At 44.0% G+C, this 23,477-nt stretch overlaps 1 protein-coding gene across 4 annotated transcripts in view; it reads right to left on the bottom strand.

Annotated features, from left to right (window-relative positions):
* The window catches only part of SEMA3F (semaphorin 3F), a 141,696-nt gene extending 118,773 nt beyond the window's left edge, over nt 1-22,923 (bottom strand). For 2 of the 4 annotated variants that reach the window (XM_088133995.1, XM_088133998.1), the window contains exons 1-2: nt 21,692-21,960; nt 13,253-13,412 (exon numbers count right to left, since the gene is read on the bottom strand). In XM_088133995.1, coding sequence (XP_087990121.1) covers nt 13,253-13,364 — 112 coding nt within the window. In that variant the 5' untranslated portion in view covers nt 13,365-13,412; nt 21,692-21,960. Of the gene's footprint in view, nt 1-13,252; nt 13,413-21,691; nt 21,961-22,195 lie in introns of those variants that run through there. The other 2 variants (XM_088133997.1, XM_088133996.1) reach the window with 2 other exon arrangements.
* Nucleotides 22,924-23,477: the final 554 nt, after the last annotated feature.

Here is a 23,477-nt window from a genome sequence, read left to right as displayed (position 1 = left end):
GTTACCAGGCAATCCTTATTTCTGTGCCAGAAAATTTTTTTTTAAGCCGTGACTTATTGCAGTGCTTCCCAAACCTGGGTAAATTACCCAAAATTGGGTAAAAGTGGTTTTTATTTGGGTAACGACACACGAACCTATTACCCATCACAATGGGGATATTTAAATTGACTTAAGTAAAAAGGACTTTCTGATAAGCGGTTTTGGGTAGCGCTTTCTCAAAGGAAAAACTTTGAGAAGCGCTGCCTTATAGCATACATTCACTGCTAGCTCTCCCACGGGCCTTTTCCCATCTTTCTTTCCCTGCTGATGCTCAATTGTAGTGCAAAGATATGCTCTTACCTGTCTTGGAAGGAAGGAAGGAAGGAAGGAAGGAAGGAAGGAAGGAAGGAAGGAAGGAAGGAAGGAAGGAAGGAAGGAAGGAAGGAAGGAAGGAAATTCAGGATAGATTTACTTATATTTACTTATGAAATATTATAGCCTGCTGTATGCCAGGATGAGTCATAAGAAGTACTAATGGGTAAAAGGAAAAAAACTATCAGTTATAAATCTATAGATGTTTTGTATTTGAACCCAAATCTCTCAAGTGAATAATTTTGTCCATTGAAAAGAAAAGTATAATTTATAATTCACCCAGTATAGAAGATGGGCCACATATTTGTAAGGACATGGATATATATAAGGTGACCTTAAGTAATCCTGATTTTCTTGGCCTGTATAAATTTTTATTTCTTAGCAGTTGTTTTTAGAATATTTTGGATCTATGACTTTAAAATAATATTTACCTTTATGCTTCATAATGATCTTTAGCAAAGTCCCTTTTGATTTCACTGCTGATGAAAATTCTTTGTGCAAGAATACACAGGGAAGACTCTCAAATACTTTTCCATATTGGGGGATCTTCTTCCTCTGGAGCCATATCATATTCTAAATCAGCATTGCAACTTTTAGCATTTAGTTGGGAAGTTCAATGAATCTGGTTAAGCAACTATAGCATAATACTTTTTCCATTTAAGCATACAAAACACTTGCACGCACAAATATAAAATACAGAAGTATGCATGTATTTAAACAAACCTATTGTTTCTTTCTATAAATCCTAAAGATGAAAATAAATGGAAACTAAATCCAGTTCATCCATCCCAGCATATCAAAATTTAAGATCCACAGAACAGTTCTAGTCAAAGTCCCAGACCCAGTTTCAACACAACAGTAATTTTCCATCCTGTCTGTTGAAAAGCATAACCCATCAGTTCACTTCACAGATTTTTTTTCTGGAACATTCCAAAGAGAAGAAGACATTGTGACACAATAGGAGCCAGGTTAATTTAAGACCACCAACTTGTTCTGCTCAGGCCTCAAATCTCTTGCTGGTAATGACTCTCCTGCCCTGTTGACCTGGAGGTGAAAGGTGCCATCTTCTCTTCCAAGTCCCTGGGGCTCCTTGTTTTCTCCTTCTGTGGAGGGATTCTGCTGTGGTCACAGTTTTGATACAATTTCACTTCAGCTGACGCATGGGTGGGTGTTGGGACAGGGAATAATTTGCACAGTGAAGAAAACAAATTCCCATTTAATGTTAACAGCTCATTCCCACAGCAGTTATTATCGATCCATTCAGCACTTTAAACTATTACTGTGGCTTTATTATTGATTTTTCCAGATTCATCTTACCAGTGGCTACGTTCAGGCTTCTGATGTTGCAACAAGAATTGAGAGCGGTAATCATTACATGAATTTCCACCCAACTAAAGAAACCTTGAGTTTGGCTAGCCAGAGCTGAGGAAAACCTGGTTGCAAATTTTCTCATAAATACCTTGGGCCCAAAGATAATATAGCCTGAAGGTCCTCACCATTCCAATTTAGACAGCTGTTTTAAAAAAAAAAATCAAGCCATTGCCCAATCTGACCTACTACTGTAGGCATACTGATAACCTCCAGGCACGGTGGTTCTAATATTATATATCTTATTTTTGATGGATTGATTATGGTTTTAATTTTAATTTTTCTATGTGATCCTCCACTGTTTTATAGCCCTTCCTCATGCTTCTTCTCCCCTTGGAATATTTAACTCAGATTCCCCCTTAGCAAAAAATCATAAAAAGTAAAGTCTCCTTCAAATCAGGTTGAATTGCTGACGATTCTATGGACATATCCATGCTGTTTTCTGGACCACAGAGCAAAGATGACTTGCCACTTCGGTATATTTTTTAGACTTCTCAGTATAGCTTACAAATCTGGAAGTTCTTGATGGTCTACCATCCAGATCCTAACCAGATCCAACCCTACTTTACTTTTTCAAGATCAGCTAGGTGCTGCCACCATAAAAAAACACAACTTCTAAATAGGGTTAAGCACAGTAAATACTCTTAGATTAATACGCATTTGTAAATCCAAATGACGAGGGGTTGACATTTTGAAAATTAAAAAGAATAAAAATCTGTGCAGACCATCTCAGCTGTACACTGGGACCCCTTGGCTGAACTCTATCAACAATTTATAGATGGACAGTTCATATTCAGGTCTAATTGCCACAGGCATGGTATGCATGGATGTTGCTCATTGAGAAACTCTCCAGATCTCTCCATGAGCAATCTGCCAATAATATTGGGGAAAGGCACGCTGCTTTCTTTTAATAGTTACTTGGTATTCTTCATTGCAATAAAATAATAGCAATGAAATTACATTGATATGGTTGTTTCCACCCTAGTTTCCACAACATACGTAACATGATTCATGCTATGATACTTAACATGAGTGGTTTCTACTGGCAGGCAGATATAAGTGTGGGACCCAAAATTCTTTGTGCTTAGAATTCAAAAAGATTTAAAGCATCCAACAGTAGGACGTAATGGAAACACTTCAGAGTAAAAAAGAGAACATACACACCATTTTCAACAGAAAAAACAAGTAAAGTAGCAGATTGCAGAAAGAATATGGTTTAGTGGACTTGAATTAAGAAGTCCCCAGTACCCCTGTAGGCCAACAGAGTATTAGAATAGAGAGGACAGGAAATGATTGAGGTAGCAGCCCTGAACTGGATGCCTTCAACACAGAGTCCCCATTCCATCCCCACAGCCACAATGATGGGTCTCATTGTGACTCATTGGATAACCAGTGCTAACATATCTAAAATTTAACAAGGAAATGCCAATTTAATATATTACTGTGTGCCATATATCTCTGTCCACGTGTCTTTAGGACAAGGCACAAACATGTCAGGATTTATGAACCAGCATTTGTAAAAAAACAAAGGAGGTTCAGGCCTGATTAGTACTTGGATGGGAGACCATCCAGGCTCTGCAGCACTGCAGGCTAGACTAACAGAAAATTGCAGAAGAAACACAGATTAGCTGCTTCCATATTGTTGCCAAGAAAACTAGATGGATGTATCCAGGAAGTTGCCAGGAGTCAAACACAACTTGAAGGAGACTTTATCGTTTTATTTTACGCAGACAGCTGTGGGGGATAAATCATATTATTCTTAGAATTCTGAACTCCAGTCTTTGGCCTTGTTTCATAGGAGGCCCAACTCCACTGCTGCTGGCAGGGGGTGGGAGGGGCGGGTGAGGTGGGGCTGCAAAGGCAAGTCTAATGATTTGACCTTAGTCCACCAGGTAGGGAGAGATTATGTCCCAAAACTGGACTCCTGTTTCTCTTCTGTCACTGCCCCCCCCCCCATTCCCCTACAGAAAGCAACTGGATGGGGTGGAGCACACAAACTCTCCCCCCCGCACCACCACCACAGGTTGTTTTCTGCAAGGGGCTTTCACCGGCTCTGCACACCCCCAGCCTTAAGTTCATACCAGGCACCAGGGGAAGCAGAGCCACCTATCTTGTGCTGCACTCCAGTTATTGTCACTGCTGTTCAAACATACCCAGCTGATTTTCCTTTTAGGATCAGACCCAGGGCACTTGAAGCAGAACAAACAGTCCTCTAAGGCAGAATTCCAAAGCAGCTCCCGACAATGGGTGGCTATTTCAAAACTACATTTTTCTATCCCAGCTGGAGAATCGCCAAATGCAGTCACCAAATGATAATCTATGGAGAGGGTGGAGTAGGGTGGAATACAGCACGATTCCCAGGGGTTTCTTCACACATGACCAGGAAGCTAGGCAGAGGCAAGGATCTCCCCTGAACACATCCTTGTCCTGAGAAAAATGAGGGAATGCCGGCCATTATGAACCGGCTTCTGCTCATTATAATAGGGAAAATGTTGGCTATTGTGATCAGCAGTGCTTCCTTTCTTGTTTAAACTTGAGTTTTCCCTAACTGCTGCCTCTCCCTCTCCTCATGCCCTTGCTGGTTGCACTGGAATTGCCAGAGAAAGCACTTATATTTCTGTCTGATAGGAACTGAAGAGAGCAAACAGATCAGTTCGAGACATTTTGCAGTCTGAAACAGAGCAGTAAATGACACCTTTCATTCATCCAAGCAGAAGATCTGATGGTAGAGCATGCACTGTAATAGCACACTGCTGTTTTCATTATTTGCTTCCCCACGATTTCACCCTCTGCACCCAAGTCAATTCACATGCTACCAAAGTTGTTTTGGGAGAAAATTTCTCCCCCTCCCTCCATCCACAGAGGTAAAAATACAGTGATAACCGACATGGTACCTCCAAACCTTTTGTCTGATGCGGCTGCCTCATTTTACTTAATGGTGGTTTCAGTCTTTGTACAGGTGCCTGCTGGCATCAACTGCTGCTCTCCTACACATTGGACCACTTCTGAGAAGAGAGGTTCTGGAGATGCTTCTTGACAGTACGCTTGCACAATATGTAATACACTCATATTAGTTGAGAGAGAAGTCACTGAAGCATTTGTGCCATCAATGCATGGTGATTGGTGCTCTCCATGTATGATTCAAGCTAGTATGTCAGTAGAGTACGTTAGCCAAGGATGCTGGGGAAATTTTCATCTTTCAGTGTAACTGGTATGCAGACTCTTCTTTACAGCTATTTTTATCATTTTTCATATCCTGCTCCTAGGAGTTCAGTGAGACTATTTCATGCTGATGTTGGCATAAAGTCACTCTCTTAAGTATTACCAATTTTAATTGTCAATTAACTTTGGCAAAATTTGCTTGTGTTAATTCATAGCTGAATTCTTGCAAATCACTATGATTTAATCTCAGAGATCCAGGTTCTCTTCTTGAAATCTTGTTTGGTTGTCAGTAATATTGCTTGGTTAATCTTACCCATAAGACCTAATAGGCCCAGCCATAAAAATGACAGACATTATAACAACAACCATGAAATAGTACTAACAGAGTTATTAGTATCTGTTATAATAAGGCACCAGTCATGGTCTTGTAAACACACTCTTCTCTGTTGAGATGGGAAGGAAACTCCACCTTCCTCCAGATTGTAGAGAACAGAGACTCTTTGGCTGCAAGAACATATTAATCAAGAACATCCTGAAAGTGCCTTTCTGGGCATATCTTCATTATATACTGGACCTTTTGTTCTATTGAGGGCCACATTCCTGACTGATTACATGTCAATGGTAGTGGGGTAGAAGCAAATGGTGGGGAAAGCCATCAGCAAAATTTGGAGGAGATGCCCATTCTTCCCTTTTCTTCTCTTGCTGGTACCATTTCTCTCTCTTTTTCTTCCTCCCCACAAAGAAGGCTGCCAGGAAAGGGGCAGAGCACTTTTACCAGAAATCTAAACTGACCCCTTGCAAAAGAATGAGTTGAGAGCTGCAGCTGTTATGTATTGGATTGATAGGGAACAGGAAAGGATTCCCAAGGCCACTCAAAATGCTGCGACAGCATTTGGAGTGACTGGAGAAGTTGTAAACTTACATTCATGGTTTCCTAGTCCAGCCTGAATCACTAATTTATATACAAAGGAAGCAGCTTGCTTGCCAACTAGGTTATGGACTACAGCTATGCCTCTCATTTTTGTTCTGTTTATTTCATTCAGCCAAAGAACAGAAATAGAGTAGAATTCAGTCCAGCCACACCCACCCACCTTATGTTCTTACCATCCAGCACAGCAGAGCTGGCAGGTTGGTAAAATATTAAGAGTTGCCTGTCAACTAACTCCAACCATCTAAATAAGTAAAGCAGGAGGATATTCATGCAACAAGAAGGGATGTGGGAAGAAGGTTATTGAGAGCTTGGCTAAGAATAGCCAACCTGTTTTTCCTGAGAAGAATCCTGAAACAAAATGTACATATCCACATGATATAAATAGAACTTTCCCCCCACCTCATCCTTCCTTGGAAAACAAAATTTAACTGCAAATAGGGGACCCAGGCAGGATCTTACCAAATTTTCCATTGCTGTTTATTTCCCTTCTGGGGACATGTCCCCATTCTTTGCATGTGGGCTGGGGCTGAAATATGGAGCAGGGAGATTTGGATGAGATGCTACTGATCATGAGTTCACTTTGCTATTCAGTTTTAGAATTTTTCTATCAGTGCTAGATAATACAAAAGAAAGGCCCAGATATGAAGGATGTCTAGAAAAACTCATTCATGTGGATTTCAGAGTGCATGTCAGAGTCCAGGCAGAGTATGGAAAATCAGAGTTTTGTTGTTCATGGGAGAGGAAATATTCTGCTCTCTTCTAATGGCATTTCCCCAGCAACTTTCAGACTTAACAAAAACTTTGAAAATCATTACCCATATTGCCAACACATATATTTTTAACTTGATAAATCTGACAGCATACACAAGATGGTGGTTCTTGTTGCCTTTGAGTTTTTGAGCTAGAATGAACTCGAACCACAGAAAACTGTATGCAGTATAATTGTGTATGCTACCATTTCTCTGCAGAACGATACTGACAGGCTAATCTCGGGGTTCTAATTATGATTCAGCAGCAGTGGTCTGGGTGTTCCCACTGAGTGTTAGCACAAACACTGGTATAAGCAGAACAACGGGCTTTGAACTGGCTGCAGCAGGAAGTGAACAGGCAAACTGTTTTACTTCTTATGAAGACAGACAGCAATGCTTCCAAATTGGTCACTCAGGCAATCTTCTCTGCTTGCAGCATTGTCCTATCAGTGCATTCTCCTCCAGCCTTGCCATTAACCATGGTTAGGAAATGTAAGTTACCTCAGTGGAGCCCTGGCTCATCTTCTGAATCCAGTGCTCAGTTTCCAGCAGTCATGCAAATGGTCTGAAGAACTAACAGCTTTAGAAGAGTCATGCTGGAATCAAATAAAAGGTCTATCTGGCCCATCATTCTGTCCCCATGTTGGCCAACCAGATGCCTCTGGGTAGCACTTCAGAAGGACATGACAGCTGTAGCACCTTCCTGCTTTTAAGACTGAAGCTATCAATTGTATTTGTTAATTCTTTATGTGGAAAGTGAGATAGACTAGTGCAGTTAAGATCGACACTATTTACTGAAGGTGAGGGAATTAGTCCTGATCGTTTGAAGCACTTTAAACTCAAGGTAATAAAAACCTATCATTGCTACCTTCCTAATATCTCCAGAGATGATTAATCTCAACTCATTGCTCTCTACACAATAGCCTTTAACTCTACACAATAGTCTTTAGTAATTGGTGCTGCTTTCTAAATTCCAAGGACTAAGTGGTTAAGGATAGCATATTAAGTAACAGGAGTAGGTTAGGAAAACACCACCTAGGGCTAGAATTAAATAGTCTATATTCAGCAAGGGCACACAACTTGTGGCACATGTTCATCCTCCAAAATCTTGATTATGGCTCCTGAGACACCCCCCTCCCTCAAAAGCTGCAATCCAATGGTAACGTTAATGGGACAGAAAATTTATTAAATATATGGGGATGTGTAATCCTACCAACTTTATTTAGCTTAATTTACTGTAGATCCAATTTTGTTTTACCTTGGCCCCACCCACCCTGCACATGAAAGACCAAGCATGGTTTTCAGTCTCCCCAAAGTTGAGCATCTGAACATACAATCTCACTGTCAAGTGAAATGCCTTTGTGAGATACATGCTCTCCAAACAATTGAGCTCCTAGATTAAGAAATATATAAGGCCCATAACCGGTGTCTGTGCCTGGTGTTATGTGTAGGGTGCCTGTCCCTACACTAAAAAGCTCATCTGTAGGCTAAACTGAGAATTGAAAAAGGTGCCCAGCCGTGGCAAACTACTTCCACACTGCTGCTGTGAAAATGACATGGATGTGTCCGTAAAGTTACTAGGAGCTGAACTCAACTTGAAAAAGGCTTTACTTGCTAAAAAGGCAGCCATAAGTCTCACTCTATTGCCATCTCCACCACTCTTATGCCAAACAATGAATTTACTAGATGGCTCCACATTCATAACAATGCTTATCACAACACTGCTGGCAACCCACTCCAGCTCACTTGTTATAACTTTTCCCCTTCCTGCTGAAGTGCTGAATTATGTCTTTTTTGCTAATGTTAATCTGCCAAGAAAAAAAATTGGGGCAAGGAAGAAGTTTTCTGTGCATTTACTTTTCTCTAAGGCCTGACTGCAATATTACTGGCAGTGCTGGTGGCCTGGACCATGTTAACCACCCATAATGATTAACTCTTCCTCCTCACATTTCCCACTTTCTCACTGACCTCCTCCCTTCCTCCAATTCTTTTCACTTGCCACATTGATAAAAGAAAGATATATACAGATGCACAAATTATTGACTCAGGAAAAAAGAGAGCTTGGTTAAACAAAGGTCTTTAACCACTCTGCTATTTCAGCAGTGCTGGAAAATGGAAGTATAGAAACTATTAGAGTGCATGATAAGCATTGGCAGAGGTGAAGGGATGGTCCTTCCTCTGCAAAGTAGCTTATTAACTGCTGAGATTAGTCTGCATTAAACCAAATCACTCTAGCCCAGACCGAGAGGAGTATTTGAGGTGACATTACAGGAAAAAGTGTATTTTGAAAATAGGGCAGAAAAATTCATCCCAAGATCTTTCTGAAAATGAGTAGGGGAGTAATAGAGGGTGCCATCCATTTCTGACCTCCAAAATAAGTTTACTGCTCATTCTAGCTACCGGAAAACTGGGAAGTATATGTAAGATTTTAATTAGGCTAGTTGCATTAAAATTAGAATTGAATTATTTTTTCCCTGATACTGAAGTCTTCTTATCCCCAAATACCCAGATCAAATATAGACCTTATCAGGGCCTAATTCAAACCAATTAAATGCTTTAAAAAATTCCTTTAAAGTAACAACTCATTTCAAAGCAGTAAGCAGTACCAACAGATTATGCATTTCTTAAACTTGGAATTGTTTTTAAAATGTAGACAACAGAAAGGTATTCAAGATACCTTTGGAAATTGATCAGAAACAGAACCAGACAGGACTGTCCAGGGGGCCTTCAGCATTGCAGTGCAGTGTTGCAATGTCATGGCACACGTTTCATCGTTTACCTGTCATTGCATAGTCACCTATGGAACTGTCTTGCAAAATGACCATGAATCCCATGTTGAGTTTGTACTAATGAAGGGTAATGCCTTCAGGACAAAGAATTAAGAAGTATGTGACCACCCCATGAATCAATAAAGCCTTATTAGTAGATTGGTTTTTCTTGGTCTATTGTTTGAAATAAATACAATCACAGCAACCACTGTTGATACCAACATCAACAGGTAGGGGGGGAAAGGCAGCAAAAGTAGAAGCTTATTATTGGGGGGAAATATTGTTTAAAAGTGGAAATCTGTGCCTACTCATTTAGGGATTACCCCCTTATCCAGGCTTTGAGTTCAGTTTTAATTTAGTGCTAATGGCTAATCCACACTTAGATGGGCCACAAGGCCACTTTAGCCTGCCTATGGCAACCCAAATTTAGAACGGGCTTATTAAAAACCATCTGTCATACTACAAGGCAGTGGTGTAAATTAGCCCCGGCTTTGAGGAATTAGAGTTGGTTTAAAAAAAAGCCTCCAGTGGGTCCGGCAGTGAGCATGTCCAAGCATTTCTGCTCCATACCTCGCTTGAGCATGTTTATCTTTCCGCTGTAATCCCTCTGTCCCTGGGCATGCAGGCCAGCTCAGGAATGGTAGTTGCATTAAGGCCTGTGTTGCTGAACATATGGTGTATGGTTACAGCAGCACAGCAACCTGATGCAACTGAGAGTAGCATCTTGAGCAAATGCAGGAACCATTGGAAGAACAGTCAGTAAAGAAGAATATAGAGCAAGCATATTACCAGTCATGAATATCGCCCATTCCCCCCATTGGTCCTCTTTCCACAGTTCTATCTGCATCATTATTGCCCCTCTGTCCCAGTTACACACAAAGAGATATGGAAATAAAGGCAGAATTAATGGTCTCAGATAGGTACATCCAAGATTAGACCCGATCTTTCCCAGGAAGAATGCAATTCCAAGTCTCCCCAATTCCCAACAAGGCTGCTTTCACCGTCTCTTGTAGAAGAGGCCACTTTTCCTCCTAGACGTTCCTCAGTAATCCCACAGAGAAACACCTCCTTCCTCTACTGAGCTCTTGTTTCATTCATGTTGTTCTCCTAATCCTTGGCTTAATGCCCTTGAGTTGTTTTTAGATTGTTCTCTAGAGTCCTGGCTTATCTAAACTGTATGCTTTTAACAGCCAGTCCTGCCTCTTCTCTCCTTTCCTGAAACTTCACATCTCTCCCTGTCTCTTACTCAACCTCTGCTTACTCAAGTTCTTCCACCCCTTTAGGTCTCTTGGCCATCCTTTCCCCACTGCCTTCACCTCTATTGCCAAGCCTTATGAGTTATTCTTGCTGTTTTGATCAAGGCTGTAAAACTCTGGGCCAGGTGATCCAGTGAAAAACTCAGTTCCCTGGCAAAGGTAGTGCTTTCCCACTTTTTAAAACTGTAGATTAACAAGAGGAAACCAAACCCTCTTATAAAGAACTCAAAGACGCTATTTTTCAAAGTCCTTGGTTTGAACTTCTCCCTTCCACAAGACACAGAAATCTTTAAACAGGCAGAAAGGAGGATTTCAATTAAGCGCGCAAACACACACACACACACAGACACTTAAAGGCAGAATGGATCATGTTTCCATCTTCCCTTGTTCTTTCCTTCATGCTGCAAAGAAAAGGTCAGATTGCTCTCCAGAACTAAATCCTTCCTTGTAAAAGAGATGAACACACAGAGAGCACAGCTTTAGGCAAAGCAGAGTTATAATAATAATAATAATACTAAAGACAAGGGCTGTCCTATCTGTACTGGGCATAAGCAATGACTTCAGGCAGAAGATACTAGAGGAGTAGTCCTCTCAGTTGTTCCTCTTGTGCTACCCTTTCTCTTTCTTGGAAGACCCAGCTCTGTGAGCCTCCAGCCTTGACTGCAATTCTTAGCCTAGCCTTCTCTTATACATGGTGAAGGCTGCTAGCTCATTAGGACTACTAAAATATAATCAGCATCTGAAAAAGAAATGGGGGGGGGGTAGGGGAGAATCTCGTCCTTTGCCTCAGGCAGCAAAATGTAGGAAATGATAGGTTAGGATAGGCCAACGTTGCAGGTAACTCAATTTGCGGAGCATTGATGCTCTTAGCACCTTCTGTGTGTTTTGAAACCTCAAGCAAGTAACAAAGGACGTAAGTTTCTCAAGCCATATTTCCAAGCATGGAAATAGCCTGTGTTCACACAAGCTATATGGGCTTGACACCAGACCCATACGAGAGAATTAAATCTGGATAAATTCAAATACTGCCAAAGCAACCCTTGATTTAAGTAGGGCAAATTTGGGTTACTCTTTTCCTAAATTATACAGAGTAGTTTAATTTCTTTAAAAACAAATTACAGAAATCCAGAGAAGTCAGAAAGAGAATCTCATAGTATCTGCATGGGTCTCCATGTTGCAATGGATCAACCCAACAGTATTTTTATATCCTAGGCCCCTCAATTTCATCTTTCAACCCATTAGCATGTCAGTTAATTCATACCATGTCAATATTTGCTATTTAAACAATTAGATCCAAAATCAGGATGAGCAGATACAGTAGAAGATGAGGTGTGGGAACTTTTCATAGTTCACTCACCTCCATCTGATAAGGTACACCAGCCAAATTCCCTCTTTTGATGTAGAAAAAAAATACAATATTTGCTCTTTTCTATCTAGTTGATTTAAAGAGGTATATAGACAGAACAAGTCCTCCCTGTCCATAAATTATCACTAACGATTCTGAAAAGTTGTTTGCTCAGAGAAGGAAGAGCAGTAGAAACAATCAACATTTCTACTGTGCTTTCAAGAATTCAGAGTGTTCACAGGTAAGCACACTAGGCTTTGTTCAAAATCAACTTCCTACACCCTTGTAGTTTCAGGGTCAGAGTTGATGGTTAACCTATTGATTGCCTGCAGTTATGACCCATAAACATCAGAGTCCATTCCCCTAAAGGTATCCCCCAAGGAATTGAACAGCATGCCTGTTGCTCTCATGTTCAACATAATATATTTTTATACAGCAAGATTTTTTAAAAATAGGAATCCTGTGTATTGAAAGCAGGGTGCTTCATGCTTCCTTTCTGGTGAACCCAGAAGGGGCAGCCTAAATATACACCAGCCCTAATAAGCACATTAGTCTGCCTCCCTGCGGTCTGGAAGAGGAAGAGAAGTTAAGAGGAAATGACACATAAGGTACTTCCATCTGTTCCTAGTGGGTAGTCACATGCTGAGGCTACCATGTCAGCTTCCTAGCCTTGGATCTCAATTTGTCAGCTCCGCTCAGCATCCTTCACAGGCAATCATTGCTTCATACCAGCTAACCCTGAACGTTTACAGACAGCGCGTCCCAACACCTGTCTCCTTCTCAGCAACAGGCAGAGGGTCCATTCAGCGTAGCACAGTCCCTTCCTCAGGAGTTCAGCAGACGAGTGGCTGCCAACTCTTCAGCATATTCAGCAGCTTGGGTTCACAGAGCTGTCAATCTGCTGCCTGCACTGCCAGCCATGGTGCTTGACTCTTTCAAAGATCTATGGAAAAGCCACAAGCTGCAAGGCTAGTTCTCTCCAGATGGAGAGAGGCACTGAAGTGCAATGTGCCATGTGCTTGATTGATGCAGGCTGCTAGCCCAGGGGCTTCTCAGAACCTGTTCTAGAAAAGCATTGTTTATAATCATGGCTAGAGGCCTAAGAAAATGAGCTGCTTCAAGCAGCTTCCTGGGGAACAGAGTAGCCATTTGGATAAACTTGCCATTGAAATTGGGCTTCCAAGTCTGGATCTTGCACTCTCTCCAAACTACGTTCTGGACAGGGAACTTTTAATAAACCACTGATTGCCGGAAAGTAAAAACCCAAGGAAGTTTACCGTCACACTGATAATGCTGCTTTGATTCCGAAACGGTGTCCTTACCTTTGAAAGCGAGCTGCACCCTTGGAGTAGCAAAGAGGTAATCCTTGGAGTGGGAGGGCCACCAGCCCACAATGAGAAGGATGGCCCAGAGCAAAAAGCCCACCAAGGGCATGGTGCGGAGAGCTGGGGATCCAAAATCCAAGCAGATGTCTTAGCCACTCTAGCAGATGGGGGGGGGGGGAGAGAAAAGAAAAGGCATAAGCGTTACTACCCCAAATTTAAGAGAGAAACTGAAGAAATAAAACGTCCTACTAACGCATCAGCTTAACCATTCAGAAGCCTATCCTCCAGCTACACAACCCCTGGGAGTTAATTTCTGTTACTCTTATAAACAGATTAAGGGTAAGAGCATCAACTTTTGGAACAGAAAAGAGGATGCTGTAACAAAGAAGCTGTTGCTGTGTGGGACGGTCCATCAACAGGATTAGCATGTATGGTGCTCCTCAGAGCACAGGGACATCTCAGTGCAAATGGTGTCTGATATTCCCCCCTCCCTAATAGTCTGCATTTCTAACTTAGTGCCATGATGATCACCTGGAACTGTAGAGGTTGTTTATATCTTTTGATAGGCTCTGGGAAAGAAATGAACAAACAAAGAACCAGATTGTTTTCTTCCTTATGGTGAATATGATTCCAAGGCTCATGGAGTGTTTAAAGTAATTTTTTTTAAAAAAATCTCTGTCACGTTCCAAATCTAAGGGCATATCAACTCTTTTTTAGTAAACCCCCAAACCATCATCTAGGCCACCTGATTCACATATTGCATTAACTATGGTTTTCCGATTCTTATTGTAATGAAGAAATCACAATGGTGGGATCACACAAGACAGTAAGCAATGACTTCTTCATGTGTTGTATGAACCAGATCAGCATAATCTGTGCACATCAGGAAAAAATGTTGTACAAGCAAGATAAATACAAAGGAGCTTGAATGTCAACCCCATTCTATAGTGATATGGGTTTTCTTTGGCATTAGACTTTGCCTAGTATTGAATGTACTCTAGTGCATGTATACACACATGCATACAGACATACACAAACATGCACACACACACACACACACACACACATTTTGGACCATTTTCTAGATGAAGCATAATCCTTTGCTGTCCTCTGGGTTTTATGCTAAATCTTTTCGTGTTAAGGTATTTACTTAGGCCTCTAGACTAAATTACTTTTAGCTTTCCATACAGTAAATATTTCTAGACCTCAAAAGATGAAAAGATGGAAACAACACCCTTTGCAATGTAGATACATTTGTCTTCTCCCCTAGATGAAAAGAGTTCCAAGAGCTGAGCAGGTTGGCGTGCATACCTCAAGATGCTTTTGCTACAAGAATGCTTCATGTCTGGATACAAAGGGAACCCCGAGAATGAATCACGTGTGTTGCCAGTCATTTTAAAGCAAGTTGCTTCTGCACCACAAAGGTGGACCGACCCTGTGTGGGGGACTTTTCACCGGACGAATGCAACTGGGGTCACTGTGTCTGTCCTGCTAGAGCATTAGAATGGCTCCATTTCACTGGAGGAATGAATCCCAGCCAGGCCATAGGAGCCCAACTGCAATTAACAAGCTCACATGCTGCTCTCATTTGGTAAAGTAAACAGGTTTTGATTGAGGGGCAGTAATCAAGTTGTCTCCTTGCAGGAATGAAAAGAGTCCTTATAGTCCTATCTTACGGCGGCAAGAGTCAGAACGAGCAGCCCACCCACTAGGGGCTCTCACGGGAGGAGCCCTTCCCCTCAGAGGCAGAGGCAGAGGCAGAGCGGGGCGGCAACTGCTGCTCTGCGCTACCTCCTTCACTCTCCTGCTGAGCACAGAAAGGCAGTGAACCAGGGGAAGGAATACTGGCACAGAACCGTCTCCATTTTCTACCAGTCAGGAGAAATCTGGACTTAATTATTTGAAAGACAAAAAAGACCAAATGCGTTTTCTTTAAAAGTAGGAGGCAAAGAGGGAGTTTGTATGTACTAGACCAGCTGAGTTAGAGGGGATCTGACAGCCTTGCCTGGCGAGAGTGCCAGGGGCCCAGTGAAAGTTACTAGCCAGAATTCAGATGGGACTCTCTCTGTCTGTAATTTACAGTATTACCTTTGTTTATCCCAGGGTGTAAGTTACATATAGCTTTCCCAACTTCAGTTATGATGACAAACATACAAACCATTTCCTAATATAAAAAATACTTTTGCCCTTTACCCAGTCTCTCTGGACCTGAACTGGCTTCCTGGTCCTCTCTTTCCCAGAGGGATCTGCCTTTTTAGATTACAGGCTAAGTATCCATTCAACAACTGGACAACTAATTACAGCATCGTTGTCTGCTTTCTGCAATTGCAGTTGGTGGAGGCTTACAAAAGCAGAAATGTGACTGCAATTTATTCCCGCCTACAATTTCAGCATCCGGAATTATATCAAAGTACTACAGAAAAATGACTTCCCAGTTGTTATACAAGAATGGTGGACAAAATACTAGTGTAAGATGGGAACCTTGCATTGAATATTCTGGAAAAGCTGTTTTTTCTATGAAGCAGAAAGGCAGGAGGTGCAATTCACCTTCCTTGGAGGTATATGATAAAATTCTCATTGAGTCTAACTGATTTTTAGTGTGCTTGGAAGATGTTTGGAGGTTTGTTCTGACGAGCTGAACTTTTTGCCCAAAGGAGCTGGCAACTAAAACACAAAAGCAGGTATGCGACACTCTTCAGCATGTTATGATTACATGCAATCCAGGCTCTCCTGCCATGTAATACAATCAGAGGGCATCACCTGAAGGTGTTCTTAAAATATGGTCCCAAGAAGGACCTGTCTACTGACCCTGCCATCTTTTTTTTGCTGCACAGCTGAACTTTCCTTCTGCTAACAGTAGGCAAAAGGCAGAAAACATTGTTCTATCCAGCTGAGCCTGCCTTGCCTTCGGAGACCTCTGACTTTTCCTTCTTTTCTTCTTGTTCCAGCAAAGAAAACAGGCCATTTGCTGCCACCCATATTCTAAGAATGTTTTTCCATGGATTACAAGGGCTTGAAACTCAGAAATATGGTAACAACACTACATACTTAAACTCCCCCGCCCTTTTTTTATTTCTATTGTACTAAAAGTGCATCTGGATACAGTTATAAACCATGTTAGAAGGATTCAAACAGTGTGTATACATGTGAATAGGCAAAATCTGTTTAAGTATTTAGAGCTCTTCTCCAACTAGGGTATCTGAAAAACCTCAAAACTAATGTATAACATGCACATTATTAGCACTACAGTTAGTTTCTAAAAAGAGATTTTCAGGCTGACCCAGAACAATTTGCAGTGAAACGCACACATACGCACACACCACACTAAGTAAAAACATGCCAAGCCCCAACCCCTATTCTGTTTGGGATAGAGATCAGAACAAAGGGAAACAGGGGCTTAAACGTTCTCAGCACTGCTCCCTCTGGTTAACCGGTGAGGTGCACAGAAGTAGGAGTTAATGACAGAAACAAACTTCAGGGATTTCACAGGAAAATCCTTGGAATCAGTCAAACAAATCCAAGCTGGCTGTAAGGACGTTTAGAATAATGGATGGGCCCATAGGAGGATACAGCTTTCTTCAGCTGTGGGCAATACACCACAATTGGAGGAGTTAGAGTTTCCCAGGGGCAATATATCATAGCAATTTCCTTTGCTCTAGGTAAATATTTGTATTATTTCCCTTTCTTTCGGCACACATTCACACTTCCCTTTTGCAGATTCCTCACTCAGCACACACTTCAGGACTTTTTGGAACCTGAATGTCTAAAATCCAAATTAGCTTGTGAAATAAATGCTACAATCAACTGCAGTTAAATCAAAACCCTGCCAGCCTTGGAAAACAGTTCTGGCAACTAATGGTACTGCGTTTGGATTGTGATGAGTGTGCCAGTGAGAGCAAGTGGGATGGCAAACAAAGGGAAAGAGTAGGGTGGGGTGAAGGATAAGAATGAAGGAAAAAGGAGGAGACGAGCAATGGGAGTAGCAGAAAGTTGTGGGATAAATGCAAAAGAAATACATATATAAATCAAGAGAAGCCTTGTTTTCAGCAGTATTCCCTGGCTCTAAAGTTTCATGCACTTTGCTGATGGAAGGAGACTGAACAGACTAATATGTCATTATGCATTAGGTGTGAAGCCACGTGCCTTGCTTAGAGACCAAGGATCCTTTTGCATATATTAGAGCTAAACCACTCTTCATCTCACATAAATAATAAGGAGATCAACTGAACCATAGCTGAGTTGAGAACATTTTGGAAACTAAGAAAAATTGGGGAATTCTCCTGATGGCTCCTGATGCCGCTGTTAATTAACAGAGGGGTTTCTGATCACAGTCAGTTTGCAACCAGGCCTTCAGAGAAACAAGCTTACAGAACAGGCAATATTTTTGGAGAATGATAGAAAAAAGAGGAAATTATTAACAACTCTATTAACAATATCTGTATGCCACAAATGGGCAATGATACCAGTAAAATCATTACAGCTTCTCATCTAGCCATAGGTCTCATAACATTGCTATACTAAGGCCACATGGAATCTCGGGTCTGTTCTTCAGAAGTGTTGCTACTAGCTAAATTCCTGTGCTCCCTTGTGCCTCCTAGAAGTGAGTAGAGAGGCAGAAAATGCCCAGAGCATTCATTCCATTTGACCAATTATTGGTGGGGATTTCATACAATCATTTCTTTGGGGGCAGATCTCCTTTTTATTTCCAGTGTTTTCATGGAGCCAACCTACCATTGGATGTAATGGGACAATCACCTCAGGCAGTCCTTCTTGGTGGAGTGGAAGCAGCAACATATTAATGGGCAAAACTGGGGGTCCTATGGGACTCGCCTTGCTCCTCCGAAGGTAAACTTTTGCTCTTGGGTACAGCAGAATATGCTGGCCCATTGCCAATGTCAAAGGAAGAGGCATTTATTTACTTATTAAACTTATAATTTAATAAACTCCATTGTGATCCTGGGCAGTGTGTGTGTGTGTGTCTGTGTGTGCGCATGTGCATATGCCTTTGAGTCAGTGTTGACTCCTGGCGACTGCCTGGACAAGTCCCTGCAGTTTTCTTAGCAAGGTTTTTTGGAAGTGGTTTGCCCTTGCCTGCTTCCTGGGGCTGAGAGAGACAGACTGGCCCAAGGTCACCCAGATGGCTTCATGCCCAAGGCAGGACTAGAACTCACCGTCTCCCGGTTTCTAGCCTGGTGCTTTAACCACTACTCCCAACAGACTCTCTTTTCTGGGTGGTGTATGAATAGTTTAAAACAATACAATACAATCAATACAAAAAGGAAATTCCAGGAAAAAAAAAATCATTTGAGAATCCAATCCTCCTCAAAGGGGTCTGCTACCCACTTCGCCCAAGACCTGAAAGAGCCTGGTTTTGGGGGCTTGTTGAAATAGGGACAGTGGTTATCCACAGAACAAGAAAGGACTCTCTTGCCAACCTCAGGCAGCTACCTGTGATTTTGTGGTTTTATTCTGTGTTTTTGTTGTATTATTCTGTCTCTCTGTCTCTCTGCCCCTCTCACTCTGAGAATATTACCTTGTTTTGTTTTAGAATGATTCTATTGTTTCCTAAACCACTTTAAAAGTTTCCATAACAAAAAGCAGTATTCAGTTAGTTGAATAAATACGCAAAATTAGAAGGCAGTGTGGACGCTCATGTCCTGAATATGGATCCTTATGTAACCAAAATGGCACCATCCCTTCATAAAAGGTGGTATCAGCAGCAGGAGGGAAATCCAGGGGTTTGCAGAAAAACCAAGTGGAGAAAAAATCAGCCCAATGAAGACTGAACGCTCAGTGTTGGCTGGGTGACTACTGAAAATTAATTGAAAATCATGGGGCAGTGAAGAGAGAGGAATGGCAGAATTATTTGGGAATCCAACCCCCCCCCCCCCATATGTCCCACTTTTCATAACTATGCGCATTATCTGTCCTCTGACAATTTGCATCTGGCAGCAAATACAAAACATACCTTTACTGAATTCTCTGTCCTATAGTGATCAATTTCTAAAAGTTACAGTATGTGCAGAAGCACACTGAGAAGGAAAGTGTGTTCCACAACCATCTTTGTCAGTAGCTGCAGACAGTTGTTTATTTGGCTTTTCCAGTTTTCCTTGGGATTCCAATTATTCTAATGACCCTCAGAGTGGATCACAATGACTTCCACAGATATAGTAGGTTGACCACAGTGAATTCCTCAAACTAACTGCACATTAAGAAGACAAGTACTATTTTTTTTTAATTTAAGTTCACATGTAATGTGAAAAAAAAAATCTACTCAGATTTCTCTTCCCCTGTTTGTACCAGATGTGAATATTGCACCAGAGGAACTTGACAGAATAGTCGAACTTAACCAAGCTTTGCATTTGCATGATAACAGACCAGAATTGAAGTGTCTCATGTGAAAGCCCCCAGAATGTTGACTGTGCACGACAGAAAGCCCCTTTTTATTCAAAGCCATGTCCTGCCATACATGGAGATCCAGGAGAGGCATCCCTTTCCTCATTTAAATCTCATTCATAAAAACTGCCTGGCATCCATGCTGCAGGGAGAGAAATGAGGGTGCTCAGGGCAGGGACTGAGCAGGGAAACAGCCACCTGCCACGGTGGCTGGAGATATTAATTCGTGTTCTAAAGGGCTGCAATATTATCTGTTGAATTAACGAAGGCTTTTAACCTTGAATCAACAAGTATCCCACTTAATTACAACAGTGTGTTTTGTACATTCTTTTAAACCAAAGTAAATATAAAAGAAGGACAATGGCTTTGCTTTCCGATTAAAATCAAGAACAGGAAGAAGAAACATTAATACTGGTGGTGGTGGTTTGCTTGACAAAGAGATCTGAAAAGATCTGAAAGCTTGTTCAGGACTGAGTTGTTGGACTGTGGATTTGGAAATCTTTTAAAATGGTATCAGCCAGGCCCTACCTGCACTTCATTTAATTGCCAAGAAAGTCCAGCTGCTTTCTTTCTTTCTTTCTTTCTTTCTTTCTTTCTTTCTTTCTTTCTTTCTTTCTTTCTTTCTTTCTTTCTTTCTTTCTTTCTTTCTTTCTTTCTTTCTTTCTTTCTCTCTTTCTTGTGATTGTTCTCTCTCATAGCTAATGCACGCAAATGTAATGGTTTCGTTCATAAATGCATTGAGGAGAACTCACGAGGCTTGTAGCCACCGCGTTTCTGGCGGGTCGTTTTCCGTCAGGTTCATCTGCAGTACAAATTCCCTCGCCCCCCCCCCCCCCGGGGAAACCAGTTGCTTTCCCCTCGGTCGGGTGACAGCCGGCGGCGCGAGGAAAACCAACTCGCCTAGCCGCGGGAGCGGCAGGGCCTGCCTAGCCCGAATGCTCAGCAACTGGCCGGGCCTTTCTCCCGAGCCCCCGGGCGGGGAAGGGCGAAGTGGAGCGAGAGCCGCAACGCCAGCCCGCATTTCGGTGGGTGACGGGGCGAGCGAGGCTTTGGCTCGCTCAACACCGCCGGCATCACGAGCAAGAAGGCTGCGTCTTCTCTCGGGCCAAGAGAAACATACGCCTCCCTCAAGTTCCCCGAGGCGTCGGCAACAGCGAAGCCGCCACGGCACGTTCTCAGGCGAACTGAAACGGGTCTGTAACCCTCGCAGCGCACCAGCCAACTTAGAGAGCCCCTTCCCTCCCTCGCAGCGCCCGGGGGATGCCCCAGAGGGAGAGAGAAAAGGAGCATTTGGGCCGCCTGAAGCTCCCCAGCTTGTTTCTCCCGAAGTCTCAGAGTTCAGTTTTCGCCATACCCGGAACATCAGCCTTATCGCGCCACCATCCCAGGCCTATCTATGCTCAGTGGCATCCCGCTCAGGTACACAGAACTGCCATCCAATTCTCTCGTCCTCCTCCCTCGATCCGCAGGTCCAGAGTAAGCGCCCCGCATCTCAGACTGGCACGGGATTCCGATCCTGGACAGGACCACTAGCGATGCGCGCACCGGCGAGGAAAGGGGCTCCAGGATGCGGCGCGACGCCGCCACCTTTCTAAAGCACATCTATCAAATGGCGGCATTTATCGGCGCCCTTTCTGTCTCAGAAAAGGGGAGACCTAACCCCGGCTTGGTTACACGGAAGTCACGGAAACACACATGCACACACGCCAGGCATGCTTTCAATACAGCCCAGCGCCGAATCCCGACACTTTTTGGTCTGAGAAGGTGACACTTTTCTCAAGTCGTTTGGCTTCTTCCTCCGTTCAGCCCCTTCGCCTGGTCTGCTGCTTTTCTCACAACTCCTGGACTTTAAAGCGGTCCCTCCCGAGTTCCATCCAAACAATCGTATGTACCCACCCACACAAGCACACAGAGTAACCCGCGTTCTCAGCGACTGAGAGAGACACCTTGCTAGATGAGCCCCCCCTTCCCTGGGGCAGGGATATCAAAGGGCTGACTTTCGTCCGAGATAATCATAGAGAAAAAGGAATCCAATCCCACCTTGGTAAAAAGCCAGTTTCGAGTGAAAGCAGTCCAGATTTCTGCCTCGGCTCCCTTCCTCCGCTACACCCCACTTTCTCGGATTTCTGCTCAACTTTCCGTGTCCAACGGTGGTGAAACAAGGGCCAAACTAGCTGCTTCCCGGATGAGACGAGGCCGCAGAAAGTTTGCAATTTTAAATAGTTCTTTCCTCCTCCCCACCGGTCTCCCGCTCTCCGCTGACAATCGCCCCCTTCGCTCTCCGTGCCCAGGTTGGAAGGAGTTCCGAAAGTGGAACCTGGAGCGACGTCCCCTGACCGCCTCTTCCCCGCCCTTTCGGCACGCGCCCCCTCCCGTCCCGTCCCTCGGCTGAGGCGGAGAGCCGCCCAGCTGTTCTCCTGACAGAGCCGGGCTCGCTCATTTGGAGGTGCAGCGCGAAAGGTGAACGCGGAAGACGGGGGGCGGCGATTAGCGGAAAAATAAAAACCTGCTTACTAGCTTAATCCTCTCCACGGACAGACGTACCTTTACGCCGGCTGCAAGCGGAGCGAACGCCGCCGCCGCCGCCGCCGCCGCCGCCGCCGCAGACGATCCAAGACGAGTCCCTTCGCCTCTCGCCGCAGGACCCGAGAAGCGCTCGCTCCCAGCTCCGCCAGCCAAGGAGGGAGAGGGGAGAGAAGAGCCCAGCCCCTTATCGGCGCCAAGCGGGCATTTCTTACCAGCTGTCCGGGGAGCGACGTCCCACCACCGCCGTCCTTCCCGCTTCCCTCGCCCGAAGGAAGGCGGGCGCTCCGGTGGCCCCGATCGAAGTGCCGCGCCTTCCGGAATTCGGGACTTGGAATTCAGGAGTTGAGCCGATCTCTCCTCCCCCGATCCATAGACGCGCTCGGCTCGCGGCGGAGCAAGTTAAGAAAGGCGGCACAATCGGGTGGGACTCCTAGGCGCCCGAGCGGCACTCTTGACTTTTTCGCGCGGCTCCGGTCGCCGCTTCTGCGAGCCTGAACGCGCGGCTGCCCCTTCGAAGTTCTCGCTGAGGCCGATCGCCAGGAGCGCACAAGCGCGCGGGGGGGGGGGGGGCGGAAAGGAGGGGGAAGGGAGGGAAGAATAAAAATAATGATTGTGGACACTGCTGCCCACTTGGCAAAAAAGGCAAGGGGGAAATAAACCGCCACCCTCCTCCTCTACACACATATGCTTACAAATCCCCCTCTCTCACATTAAGCACCCAAAGCCTATTCAGTCAATTGGCTTCTACTGCCTGCGATTTGCATAGCCCCGCCCCGTTCCCTCCTCCTCGGCCATTGAAGCGGGGCACGGACCCACTGCCATTCCCCTTCCCGCCGCGCCCCCTCTTTTTCCACCTGTACCGCCCCTCCCTGCAGCTGGGTTTGACTTGGCGAGGCGGGCGCGGGGAGCCGCGGGATTCCGGCGCGCTCTGGGTGTCGGCTAGGTGGGTTGGCAACTCTCCCCCGCGAGAGAGAACGGCTCTGCCTCCCTCCCGCCCATCCCCTGCTGCCGGCTGAGGTTCAGTTCCAGCAGTCCTGCGCGACGTCTTCCATCCACGGCCCAGCTGCAGGCAACAGGATCCGGGTCCGAACCCAGGCTGATAATGGGATCGCCCGTTCTCGGGCATATACACCTCTCGCCCTCGCCTCCCAGCTGCGCGCTTCAGGAAGGGGGATCCTGACTTTTCTAAAAATCCAGAGGCAGCGCGCGGCGGTTGGGGGGTGGGTGGGGTAGGGGATAAATAAATAAATAACGCGGGTCCTTTGTCTCTCTGACTGAGTTATTCTGTGAAGTGCAAGGG

Source organism: Python bivittatus, unplaced genomic scaffold (genome assembly GCF_059951505.1).
Source record: "Python bivittatus isolate LINGU-HERP-01145 unplaced genomic scaffold, Pbiv_v1 ctg000080_np1212, whole genome shotgun sequence".
Lineage (NCBI taxonomy): Eukaryota > Metazoa > Chordata > Lepidosauria > Squamata > Pythonidae > Python > Python bivittatus.
This window is presented reverse-complemented; position numbering and strand designations above follow the sequence as displayed.